At 36.6% G+C, this 13,366-nt stretch overlaps 1 protein-coding gene across 5 annotated transcripts in view; it reads left to right on the top strand.

Moving 5' to 3' along the window:
• Positions 1–13,366, top strand: part of TINAG (tubulointerstitial nephritis antigen) — a 75,435-nt gene that overhangs the window by 6,062 nt on the left and 56,007 nt on the right. For all 5 annotated transcript variants that reach the window (XM_016185314.2, XM_016185317.2, XM_060190014.1 and 2 more), the window contains 2 exons: positions 8,617–8,680; positions 9,347–9,436. In XM_016185314.2, coding sequence (XP_016040800.2) covers positions 8,617–8,680; positions 9,347–9,436 — 154 coding nt within the window. The remainder of the gene's footprint in view (positions 1–8,616; positions 8,681–9,346; positions 9,437–13,366) is intronic.

Raw genomic sequence — 13,366 nt, 5'->3', positions numbered from 1 at the left:
TCTTGTTTTTCAACTTCGGGCTGAGAGTGAGATCATCCCATATTCATTCTTCTGTTTCTGACTTATTTCACTCAACATGATTTTTTCAAGGTCCATCCAAGATCAGCTGAAAACGGTGAAGTCATCATTTTTTACAGCTGAGTAGTATTCCATTGTGTATATATACCACAACTTGCTCAGCCACTCATCTGTTGTTGGACACCTGGGTTGCTTCCAGGCTTTGGCTATTACAAATTGTGCTGCCAAGAACATATGTGTACACAGATCTTTTTGGATGGATGTGTTGGGTTCCTTAGGATATATCCCCAGGAGAGGAATTGCAGGGTCATAGGGTAGGTCCATTTCTAGCCTTCTGAGAGTTCTCCAGACTGTTCTCCACAGAGGTTGGACCAATTTACATTCCCACCAGCAGTGCAGGAGGGTTCCTTTGACCCCACACCCTCTCCAGCATTTGCTGCTGTTACCTTTTCTGATGTGTGACATTCTCACAGGAGTGAAGTGATATCTCATTGTTGTCTTGATTTGCATTTCTCTGACAATCAGAGACTTGGAGCATTTTTTCATGTGTTTCTCGGCCTTTTGGATCTCTTCTGTGGTGAATATTCTGTCCAAGTCCTCCCCCCATTTTTGGATGGGGTTATTTGTTGTCTTGTTGTTGAGTCTGGCAAGCTCTTTATATATGTTGGTTATTAAACTCTTATCTGATGTATGGCATGTAAAGATCTTCTCCCATTCTGTGAGGGGTCTCTTGGTTTGGGTAGTGGTTTCTTTTGCTGTGAAGAAGCTTTTTAATTTGATGTAGTCCCATAGGTTTATACTTGCCTTAGTCTTCCTTGTAATTGGATTCGTTTCATTGAAAATGTCTTTAAAATTTATGCGGAAAAAAGTTCTGTCAATATTTTCCTCTAAGTATCTGATAGTTTCTGGTCTAACATCCAAGTCCTTGATCCACTTGGAATTTACTTTTGTATTTGGTGAAATACAGTGATTCAGTTTCATTCTTCTGCATGTTTCAACCCATTGTTTTCAACACCATTTGTTGAAGAGACTCTGCTTTCCCCATGTAATAGTCTGGGCCCCTTTGTCAAAGATTAGATGTCCATAGATATGGGGCCTCATTACTGGGCTCAGAACTTTTTTTTTAATGAAAAATGAATCTTAAGTGACTTGATATAAATAAAACAGCTTTTGACTTTAAGTGATACATATAAACTGAGGTGTTTGAACAGAAAGTATTTTATGTTTGGAGATTTCTAAAACTTTACTTATTTATTTAACTTTACTAGTGGGTCAATAGTTTATAGCACAGTCTTGAGTACATAGGCATAGCCTATCTTCTCCCCTTGGTTTATGTCTAGGAGGCACAATAGGATCCCAGTTGTCAGGCAGCCCCCCTGCACTGATGCTGTAGTCTATTTACATAATCATTGTTTTGCCTGAGACCTGCCCTGCCTACAGGGTATTGGTTAATCCCACTGGTTAGAACCTTCACAGCAGCTGCTATGGAAGCTTTCTACCTTCTTTTCTCCACCCCCTCTCCTAGCCATTTCCTTTTCCCACTTGCCACTTCTGGTTAAAGATATATATAAAGGTATTGTCTCTGATCAATAAAGGCATTGCGTTCCTGCTCCACCATGAGTTCCTGGTCTTTCTCCCGAGTCACTGAGTAAGCAGCAGCCCAGGATGGCTCCAGTTGAGTTCTCTCCAACCCGGAGAGCATGTGCCTGGGGAAGAAACACCTGCAACACTAGCCCTGTACCCAATTTCTCTTCATATTGTCCTATTATTTTCTTCCCCAGAGTCCTTTGCTTTGGTGCAATATGCCACACCAACTCTAAGACTCCCTTAGGGTTTTCTTTACTGTGAGATAATTTGGTATCAGTCTTTCTCTTTCTGGCACATCTCACTCAACACCATGGCTTCAAGCTCTAACCATTATTTTGCAAAAGAGATGACCTTATCTGATTGCTATTCCAGGGATTCCTAAGACTATGTTGAATAGTAATAGACAAAGTGGGTAACCCTATCTTGTACATGACTGTAAAAGTAAGGCTTTTAGTTTCTCTTCGTCGAGTGTGATGTAGGATGTTAGATTGCTGAATATGGATTTTACTAGTTTGAAGAATTTCCCATCTATTCCTCTTCTGTGTTGTGTCTTGATTATACAGGGTTTTTGGATCTTATTGAAGGATTTATTTGTATCTATTATGATAATTATGTGGGTTTTGTATTTCCTTTTGTTGATGTGATAAATCACATTTATTTATTTATGTATTTTGAACTAGCCTTACATCCCTGGGATAAATCCCACTTGGTCATGGTGTATAACTTTTGCTGTATCCTATAGTTGGGTTGCTAGAATTTTGTTTAAGATCTTAGCATCTATGTTCTTCAGGGACATCCATCTATAGTTTCCTTTTTTTTGGTTGGATCTCTGTCTGCTTTTGATATCTGGGTGATATCAAAATATCTTATATCAAAAATGGCTCAATAGAAGGTCGATGAAAGTGTCCCTATGTCTTCAATATTTTGGAAAAGCTTGTAAAGCAGAGGTGGTAGTTCTTTCTTAAAGATTTTATAGAGTTTACTTTTGTGGCCATCCAAGCCTAAAGGTTTGGGAAAACTTAATTAATTCTTCAGTTTCTTTGGTTGTAATTGGTAATTCATGTTTTTCTAGGTCTTCCTTGCTCATATTTGGGAAGGAACTTATTCATTTCTTCCAGGCTCTCTAGTTTGGTGGCATATACTAGTTTGTGAACAACAACAACAAAAAAAACAACTTGCATCATGAGGGGAAGAACTTCACAAATGGTGAGGCAGGGCTACAGGCATTTCTCTTTGTGTTTTTCTCTATATCCTCCTCCCCTCTAAATTTCTCTGTCTGTCAAATAAACAAACAAATAAATAAATAAACATGCATGTACATGATGTTTTGGATTTCTATGGTGTTTGTTGGGATCTCTCCTCTTTCATTTGTTACTCAATTTATGAAAATCTCTCACTTTTCTTTTTTCTTTATTTACTTTTTGTCAGTCTGGCCAAGTGTTTTTCAATTTTATTTACTCTTTCAAAGAACAAGCTCCTAGATTCATTGATTTTGTATTATTATATTATTTCTTTTCAGTATCAGTTAATTCTGCTCAATCTTTCGTTATTTCACTCCTATTATCTTTGGGTTTTCTTTTCACTTCTAATTCCTTAAGATGTTCAGTTAGATTATTTGAGGTTTTTCTTGTTTCCTAATGTATGCTTATATAGCTATACGTTTCTGTAAATGTCTTGTCTTTTTCTTTTGGCCTTTATAGCTTCTGTTGAGATGTCTTCAAATATTCTTACAAGTTTTCCTTATGTGGCCTTTTGTTTTTCCCTTACTGCTTTAAGAATTCTTTTTCTTTGATATTTGCCATTTTAAAAAGACTGTGTCTTGATGTGCATAGGTCTGAATTAATTTTAGCTGGGATTCTCTGATTCTTGGATGTATATATACTCTCAGGGAATTGGGGAGAATTCTCTGCTATTATGTCTTTCAGTATGTTTTATTCACCTGTATTCTACTCTTCTCCTTCTGGTACTGCTATTATTCAAACATTGTGCATGCCAGACTCTGATTCAGAGTGGATGGATCCATAAAGACCTTTTTAGACAAGGAATAGCTGAAATAAAAATATTACCATACCTGTACTACAAGAAGTTCTAAAGAAATTCTTATTAAAAAATCAGTATTTAGATTTATAAAATACATACTCATACACACAAATAAGGTTTACATAAAATACCTTTGAAATATCTTAAATTGGCAATTTCACTTAATCTCAATGGTCTAATTCATCCATTAAAATACATAGAGTGGAAGCATGGATTAGCAAACCCAGCCATCTATTGTCTGCAAGAATTCATTTTGATTCATCAGGACAGAAATAGGCTCAAAATGAAAGGCTAGAAAAAAATCATACATGCTCATGGGCAACAAAAAAGGGCCAGAAACAGCTGTACTCATTGTTATTACAATAGATTTTAAAATAACGAAGGTAAGGGACCACGCTCTGCCACACATGGTTGTGGTCACATATTACCATTCACGAGTACCTACATTTGAGTTCCTGCTCCCCACCTGCTGGGGGATGCTTCACAAGTGGTGAATGAGGTCTGTAAGTGTCTTTATTTCTCTCTCCCTGTCTTCCCCCTCTGTAGTTCTGCTTTCTGGTCCTTGCAGCCTGTTGACTCAGCAACTATGTTTCTGTTCTCAAACATCTTTGGCTTTCAGTTCAGCTATTGCAGCTTGATTCTCTGCTACTGTTTGTAGTTCAATTATCAACTGGTACTCAGCTACTTTGGTGGATAGTTTAGTTAAAGCAGATGATAATTCAGCTATGTTAGCTTTTTTTCTCTTTACTTTTGTCTTAGGTTAAGTCCCTGCTCTCTCATGGGGTGTAGTCTGTTCTCCTATATCCTTGAGTGTTTCCTCTATTGCTTCCTTCAGAATGGAGGCAAGCCCTTTGAACACTTTGAAGATTTCCTCAGAGTTGTAGCCATTTCCTTTCTTGCTGCCACTGGAGCTCTTCTGTGTTATCAGTAGGTCCTGTTGGTCTTTTTTTTTTTCCAAAGAATCAGTCTAGGTACATAATTGGGACTAGGTAGGCTGAGCAGGAGACTCTACTCTGGGAATTTTAATCCCTTGGCTTCAGGTAGACACAGAAAGCTCACTGGAATTCATGTCTCACCCGTGTTAACAACTACAGTTAAATCCCTCAAATATTCTTTTTTCCTACTTCCTTCTTTATTTATTTCCAGTTTTTTAAATTAGTGATTTAATATTTATTTACAAAATTACAAGATAACTGGGTACAACTCTCTGCACTTTTCTCACCACCATGGATCCCCAATCCCTCCATTGTAAGCGGCAGCAGTTCTCCCAAGGTTGCAGATATAGGTTAACTATTATTTCTACAATTATCTATATTTGTACGTATTTGCCACCTTTTCAAAGGGTTCATCTTCTCTTCCTTTCCAACTCACACATATACATATTGCTATATCCAAATGTCCCTCCCATTTCCCTTCTCTCTTTCAGGTTCCTGATGGAGTTGGAGTCCATAACCCTCCGTTGTTACCGGTCATCTCTATCAGGAACAACAAATAAGACCCCTTTGTGGGCCCCCATAGGACCTTGCCCTCAAGTTGGATCAAAAACGATAGAGAATGTTCCATCCTCTGAAGGGAGGTTGGACAACATACTCTATGCCACACCTGAGGAAGATGGGTCCTGATATTGGAGCAGCTTGCAATGTTCCTATGTATGACCACAGAATGTTAGCTCACATCTACAGGGATTCAGAGGTCACATAGGCTCCTAAGCTGAATATGGGATCCAGATCACATCAAATCAATGGGGTTTACAATCAACAACATTTATACACCTTTCCCTTACTTGGGAGCTACTCTCTTCCCTGATTCAGCTTTCTGGTCCTTTTTCCAGCCATGATGTCATCTCCCCAGACAATAACTAGGATCCACTGCATATCAGATTTCAGGCTCAGGAAAACAAACAAACAAACAACAAACTAGTATAGCCACAGGCCCTTTGGAATATAACTAAAATATGCCTACTAGCTATTTACAAAATGGAGGACCCCCAACTCTTCATCTGCACTACTCCAGCCTTTAGGTTCATGATTTGTCAACAACTTGTTTGGCTTTATATGTTAACTCTCTTTTTAGACACCAGGCTCCAGATGCTAGCAGGATGCCAACTAGACTTCCTTTGACAAAGAACCTCACTAATGTGTCCTGGAGCTCCACTTCCCCAGAACCCTGCCCCACTAGGGAAAGAGAGAGGCAGGCTAGGAGTATGGATTGACCTATCTATGACCATGTTCAGTGGGGAAGCAATTACAGAAGCCAGACCTTCCACCTTCTGCATCCCACAATGACCTTGGGTCAATACTCCCAGAAGGTTAAGGAACAGAAAAGCTATCAAGGGAGGGCATGGGATACGGAGTTCTGGTTGTGGGAATTGTATGGAGTTGTACCCCTCTTATCCTGTGGTTTTGTCAATGTTTCCTTTTTATAAATAAATAAATAAAATATTAATTTCAACTATTTTTATTTTGGGGAGGGTGAAATCTATATTAACTAATTTTACTAAGGCAGAGGGCTATATACATATTTCATAGAAAAATAATAAAATCATTGAGAAAGAATTCTCTGTACAATCTTGGCTTTCAACTCACCTTATTCTGGGTTAATCCTTAAGATTGTCTTTCTCTTTTTCCATGTTCATTTCTTCTTCTGTCTCTTTTTTAGCTTTACACTCCTGACCCTTCACCCTTCTCAGCATCACTTGTTATTTTGCCTTCTTTCCTGAATCAAGTCCTCACCTATGTTTTTATTGTTCTCCAAATTTTGAAAAATCTCTCTCTAACCTCATGACCTTAATCATTTGCTATTTTATTTATTTGTGTGTTTGTTTATTTTTAATTGCCACCAAGGTTATCACTAGGATCAGGTGTAGTCACAAAGAATCCTCTGGTTTTGGAAGTCATTTTTTCATTATTATTTTTATTTTTCTTCCTGTTTTTTGTTTTATAGAACAGAGAAATTAGTTTCTTTGAGGTGGTTTATATAATCTGGTAGATTCAGTTATTAACTTTAGTTAGTAGTTGAGAAAAATGGGATGGAACACAAAAGGCTACAATATCATGGTTTCATAACTTTATCTTGATAGAAAGTCTGGAGAAAAGTTTAATTTAATTTAATTTAATTGTCATCAGTGTCATGACAGGGGATTGTTGTCTGCATTCCTTTTTCCACTCCTGATGTCATATTATTTTTTTTCCCTTTTTTTTGATGGAGTTTTAAGATAATTTTAATGAGGGGTTCATATTTCTAATTTTTATTGAATTGTTATTAATAGTTTATGATTGTAAGATTACAATGTATAGTTCCACACCACACCCACCACCGAAGCTCTGTATCCCCACCTTCCCACTTCCTAAAGATAACTACCATGTTCTCATAAGTCTTATAAATAGTATACTCGCTTCTGTTTTATTTAGAGATTTTTTTTCTTCTAGTTTTGGCAAGTTCATGTAAATCAGATCTCTAGATCCCATATATGAATGAAACCATATGGTACTTGTCTTTCTTCTCTTTACTTATTTTACTAAGCATTATCAACTCTAGTACCATCCATTTTGGCCCAAAGAATACAATATCATTTTTTAGATTGCAGAGTAGTAGTCCAGGGAGTGTGTAGCCCATAACTTCTTTATCACGCTATCTGATGATGGGGATCTAGGCTGGTTCCACTCTTTGGCTATTGTGAATAATGGAGCTATGAAGCTAGGGGTGCATATGTCCCTTCTAATCAATGCTTGAGTGTCCATTGTATAAATGCCCAACAGTGGTATTGCTAGACCAAGAAATTTTCATTTTTATTTGTTTAAGGACTGCACATACAGTCTTTCAAAGGGGTTGTGTCAGTTTTCATTCACTTCATCAGTGAAACAGAGTTCCCCTTTCTCTACCACCTCTCCAGCTCCTGTCATTTCCTGGTTTGTTGATGTAAGCCATTCTCTCAGATGTAAGTTGGTATTTAAGTGTAGTTTTTGTTTGCATTTCTCTAATAATAAGTGAAGTGGAGCATTTATTCATGTTTCTGGGCCATGTGCATCTTGTCTTTATAAAACTCTGTTTAGTTCTTTCACCCAATTTTAATTGGGTTATTTTTTGCCTCTTTTTGGAGATCTGTACCAATTCAGAATAGATCTTTGATATCAGTCACTTATCTGATGTGTGATGTACAAATATCTTCTCCCATTTACTGGATTGTGTAGTTTGCTTTGGATGTGTAAAAGGTTTTTATTTTCATGTGATCTCATTTATTTACTCTTGTTTTCATTTCCCATGTTCATGGGACCTAGTCAAGTCTCTGAATATATCTTTGATGTGAAGGTCCTACAAAGTTTCACCAATATTTTCTTCTATATTTTTCCCCTTTTTTGATGGAGTGTAAAATGAGTTTAATGAGAGCTTTCGTGTGCTAATCCAAAACTTTAGCCAGTTCCTCTAGCCTTGTGCAAATAGTCATGTTCATTTTAAAGACTTGGTTAGACTTTTAAATAATAAATACCACAAACTTAATCACTATTTTTACTTACCAACTTAAAAACTTTAAATTATTTTTAGTAGTGGTCCTGGAGGTGGCATAGTGGATAAAGGAATGGATTCTCAACCAAGAGACCCTGAGTTCAATCCCTGCAACACATGTACCAGAGTGATGTCTGATTCTTTCTCTCTCTGCCCATCTTTCTCATAAATAAATAAATTCTTAAAAATAAATAATTAAATTGTTTAGTGTTGTTAGCAGTGACTCATTGGTAATCTAGTTCCATATTTTGCAAATTCTCTATGTTGGTACATAAAATGCAGTTTAAATATGAATGTTTATGGAACAAGCCCCCCCAAAATAACAAACCAGATGTAGCTTTTATCAGATTGGAACCAAATAATATTGCATACTTCAAGGACTAAACATCATTTTAATTACTTGTTTTGTTGAATCACTTTCTAATTCAATTTATATTATTCATTTTTTTTTACATGTTATGTTGACAGGTTGCTTCAGAAATGGTCAACACTTTGAAGAAGGATCAATAATTAAAGAAAACTGCAACTCTTGGTAATGTGTTTATGTAGTATGGACTGAATACTTTTGTTGTATATATTTTCTTCAAGGGAAAGGAATACATGTCAAAAAGATTGCAAACATGGCAGATATAAGTTATAGAATATCTCTTTATGTAACTCTTTAAAGTATCATTCCATTTAATGAATGGTGAAAAATATAATGAATGCATCTATTTATGCTTGAGTTTATGTTTAACAGAGTAAGCTTTGGGCAAACACTAGAAGAAGAGTAAGCTTTCATCTACAATAGACCTATAATATGGAACTTTAAATTATAAACATTTTATATACTTAAGCCAAAATAATTTTATTATAATAATCATATATAAGTAGACTGACTTGAAAAGATTGTTCTTCAGAAAATTTATAAATGTAAGCATGTTGAAATTACTTTCAAAATTACCTTTTTTTTTTTTCAAAATTCAGTGACTATGTGGCTATTTCCTTATTAATTGCTTGGAATGGAAGATAAGAGCATACTGTGTGGTATCACATGTATGTATGTGTTCTGACTTTTTTTTTTGGCAAAAATCAAACAGTCATATGACTGACATTAATCAAGAATATGTTTTATGCCTAAATGATATATAACTGGTTAGAAATTTTATAAATATGCTCTATAAAAGCTTAAAAAATCGTAAATGTTGTATCTTTGCAGCACATGTTCAGGACAGCAATGGAAATGTTCCCAGCACATATGCCTTATTCAATCAGAATTGATTGAATGGGTCAACACAGGAGACTATGGGTGAGAAAAAAATATGCTTTATCTTACCTTTCTTACCATTCCCAATGACTTCTCAAGGTTTAAACAGTGCATTTACTATGTTGACTTCTAAAAATTTAGTTAGTTCAAAAGAGTAGGAGATGAATGGGGAAAGAGAAGGAATGACATGAAAAAGTAGAATGTACAGATGTGAACAAAAACAATTGAAAATTAAAAAATATGAAAAGAAACATAAAATACGTTCTTTCATTGTCTAGAAAAGATAAATAACATGTGAATGAAGTGAAAGGAACTATCCTTGAAAAGTATTCAGGCAAGGCAAAATTACGATGTAGATAAGATAAGGCAGAAAGACATAAGTCTGCTGTGTGAACAGAAAATTGAAATAAATATACAGCTTTAGAAGTGAATTATAGCTTTGGAAAACAATTTTTAAGGACATTCTTTTTTTTAAATCTTTATTTATTTATTGGATAGAGACAGGCAGAAATCAAGAGGGGAGGGGAAGATAGAGAAGGAGAGAGACAGAGAGACACCTGCAGCCCTGCTTCACCACTGCAAAGCTTTCCCCTGAAGTCGGGGACTGGGGATTGAACCCAGGTCCTTGCACACTGTAACATGTGTGCTCAGCCAGGTGCACCACCATCCGTCTCCGAAAATAATTTTCTTTATCCCTGTCTTGTGTTTGTGTATTTTTGGTTAACCTGAGCAATTATCACATTTTACTCTCTGCTTTCTCTACTCTCTAGAACTACATTTAACACATGTTTTCTTTAAAAAAAATTAATTATCTTTATTTATTTGTAGTATAGAGAAAGCCAGAAATTGAGAGGAAATTGGGATGATAGAAAGGGAGGGAGACAGAGCTCTGTTTTACCACTCGCAAAACAGGCGAGGCATGGTGTAACATGTGCACGGAACTAGGTGCATCACCAGTCGGCCCCCACATTATTTTCTCATCAAAAATGTTGGATGAACTCCATGAAGACTCTTGCTAATCTCTCCTGAGGTTAATGATATGTCCACGGACATTGAGAGTCTTGGATGGACTTGATTTGCCTAATAGGGCCTCAGGACTATGTCTAGATTATGGGGATAGTTGTTAGTGGCCTCTAGAAGGATATCCTTAGTTTCTTCACACAATAATAGTGCTATAATTAATAGGAACTTCATGAGACTTCACTTGGAGTCTGTGGTTGATATTAACAGGAAGTCAAATCTACAGTTCCTATTGAGCAAAGCAATTTCTTAGGTAATACCATTTTCAGAGTCTTGGGGAAATAGAGTATATCCTCTTTTTCTATTAGTGACTTTATAGTGATTTTCAAAATTATTATATAATAGGGGTGTAATTCCATGCCATTAACACAACTAGAGTTCTGTGCCTCTATCTCTCTCTAGCAAAAAATTCTCTACATATCATGGATTGATTACAAATTTCTATCCATCTATCTATCATCTAAAAATATATATTTTGCCCATTCTTTTTTTTTTTTTAGATTAGATACTTTAATAATAGTTCACAACATCTGTGAGGGGACATCTTCCCTGTATGAAACTTACTTATATTCAGAAGCTCTCAAGGTTCTTCTTCCTCAAGCATTATTTTCTTTCCTTTCATTTCCTTTCTTTTCCACCCACCCTCCCTCTCCCTCTCCCTCTTCTTTCTTTCTTTCTTTCTTTCTTTCTTTCTTTCTTTCTTTCTTTCTTTCTTTCTTTTAATTTATTTTTCTTATTTATTTCTCCTATGGGTTTTTATTTTTATTTATTTATTTATAAAATGGAAACACTGACAAGACCATAGGATAAGAGGAGTACAATGCCTACCACCAGAGCTTCATATCCCAACCCCTCCCCTGAAAGCTTTCCTATTCTTTGCCATTCTTTTCTTTTTTTTTAATGTTTTTATTTATAAAACGGAAACATTGACAAAACCATAGGATAAGAGGGGTACAACTTCACACTGTTCCCACCATCAGAACTCTATATCCCATTCTTTCCCCTGATAGTTTTCTTATTTTTCACCCCTCTGGGAGTATGGACCCAGGGTCATTGTGGGTTGCAGAAGGTTGAAGGTCTGGCTTCTGTAATTGCTTCCCAGCTGAACATGGACATTGACAGGTAGATCCATACTCCCAGCCTGTCTCTCTCTTTTCCTAGTCGGGAAGGTCTCTGGGGAAGCAGAGCTCCAGGACACATTGGTGGGGTTGTCTGTCCAGGGAAGTCTGGTTGGCATCCTGCTAGCATCTGGAGCCTGGTGTCTAAAAAGAGAGTTAACATACAAAGCCAAACAAATTGTTGACCAATCATGAACTTAAAGGCTGGAATAGTGCAGATGAAGAGTTGGGGGGGGGGGGGTCCTCCATTTTGTAGAAAGCTAGTAAGCATATTTTAGTTATATTTCAAAGGGCCTGTAGCTATCCTTGTTTTTTTTTTTGTTTTGTTTTGTTTTGTCTAAGCCTGAAATCTGATATGCAGGTGGATCCAAGTTATTGTCTGGGGAGATGATGTCTTTGCCATTCTTATTCACTTCTATGTCCTTGCCTTTACTTCCTTTCTAAGTCATACCTACGTCTTTTACCCACAAGTACTTTCAAATGTCCTTCTTTTCTCTTCCCTTTCAGATAATTATTACAATGCCTGGCTTTTGCTGTTTTCAGTACTCAATAGACTACTTCTTGATGGAAATATTTTTTAACATTTTAAATTTATTATATTTCTGAACTTGGTTTTTCTAATGAACTTAATCTATTGCTCTCTCTCAACTTTTCACTGACTTTATGAAGTCAACATACTACAAATTGAGGGCAATAACTTCTTTGACATATCCTTACTTATTGCCATGCCCCTGCTGCAATCAAACTAGAAAAATGAGTTTACATCTTCTTTCCTCTTCATTTTCAGTTATTATGCTCTTATAACTGTACATTCAAATTTTCTTTTTTCATGAAATTAAAATAACCAATGATACTGAATATATTCAGGGGCCTAGTTCCCTCTTTTTATTATGTATATTTAATTATATTATGTTGACTTCCTCTAGGGAAATGGGCCAGACTGGCTTCCACTTCACCATTTGGCCTGTTGGCCACCAGAGACAGAAAGCGGGGAATCTCGGGTCAGCAGCAGCAAGGATGAACTTGATGAGCAGTCTTCCAGCGTACAGAACGCTTTATTGTTTCAGTTACAAATTTATAAAGGGGTAACTGTGCAAGGGAAGTAGTCAAGCTGGCCAATAAGACCAATATCACCTTATAAGGAAAAAAGAGAGCAAGGCAATAAGAAGGTATGGATGGTGACGCAGGAATGGGGAAATAGAAATTTAATTTAAAGAAGGTGAAGCCCACCAGAGGGAGGAGAGGTGGGATGATGAGGTGAGATTGATAGGCTGGTTGGAATTCATCGCATACTCCAGCCCATCTTGCTCAACCACAAGGCTTGCATACCAAGGGGAGACTGATAGAAGAGCTTCCAGGGGGTCAACCATCCATGCTCAAACACACATTAGATCCACAATATTAGTGACAGTATTGACTTAAAAAATAGTATGATAAAAGGAGTATAATTCCATACCATTCCCAACACCAGATTTCTGTTTCCTCATTCTTTTTATTGGAAGCTACAATAGTTCTCCCAAAGTTGCAGATATGACATAGCTACTATTTCTATAACTATTTATCTATATTTGATCAATTTTATATGACCCTGCCTTCTCTTTTCTTTTTTTTTCTTTTTTATTTAACAAAGGATTAATTAACAAAACCATAGGGTTGGAGGGTTACAACTCCACACAATTCCCATCACCCAATCTCCATATCCCAACCAATCACCTGATAGCTTTCCCATTCTCTATCCCTCTGGGAGCATGGACCCAGGTCATAGTGGGTTGCAGAAGGTGGAAGGTCTGGCTTCTGTAATTGCTTCCCCGCTGAATATGGCATTGACTGGTCG

This window comes from Erinaceus europaeus, chromosome 4 (genome assembly GCF_950295315.1).
Source record: "Erinaceus europaeus chromosome 4, mEriEur2.1, whole genome shotgun sequence".
NCBI lineage: Eukaryota > Metazoa > Chordata > Mammalia > Eulipotyphla > Erinaceidae > Erinaceus > Erinaceus europaeus.
The sequence above is the reverse complement of the archived record's forward strand: the minus strand, read 5'-3'. Positions and strand labels throughout refer to the sequence as shown.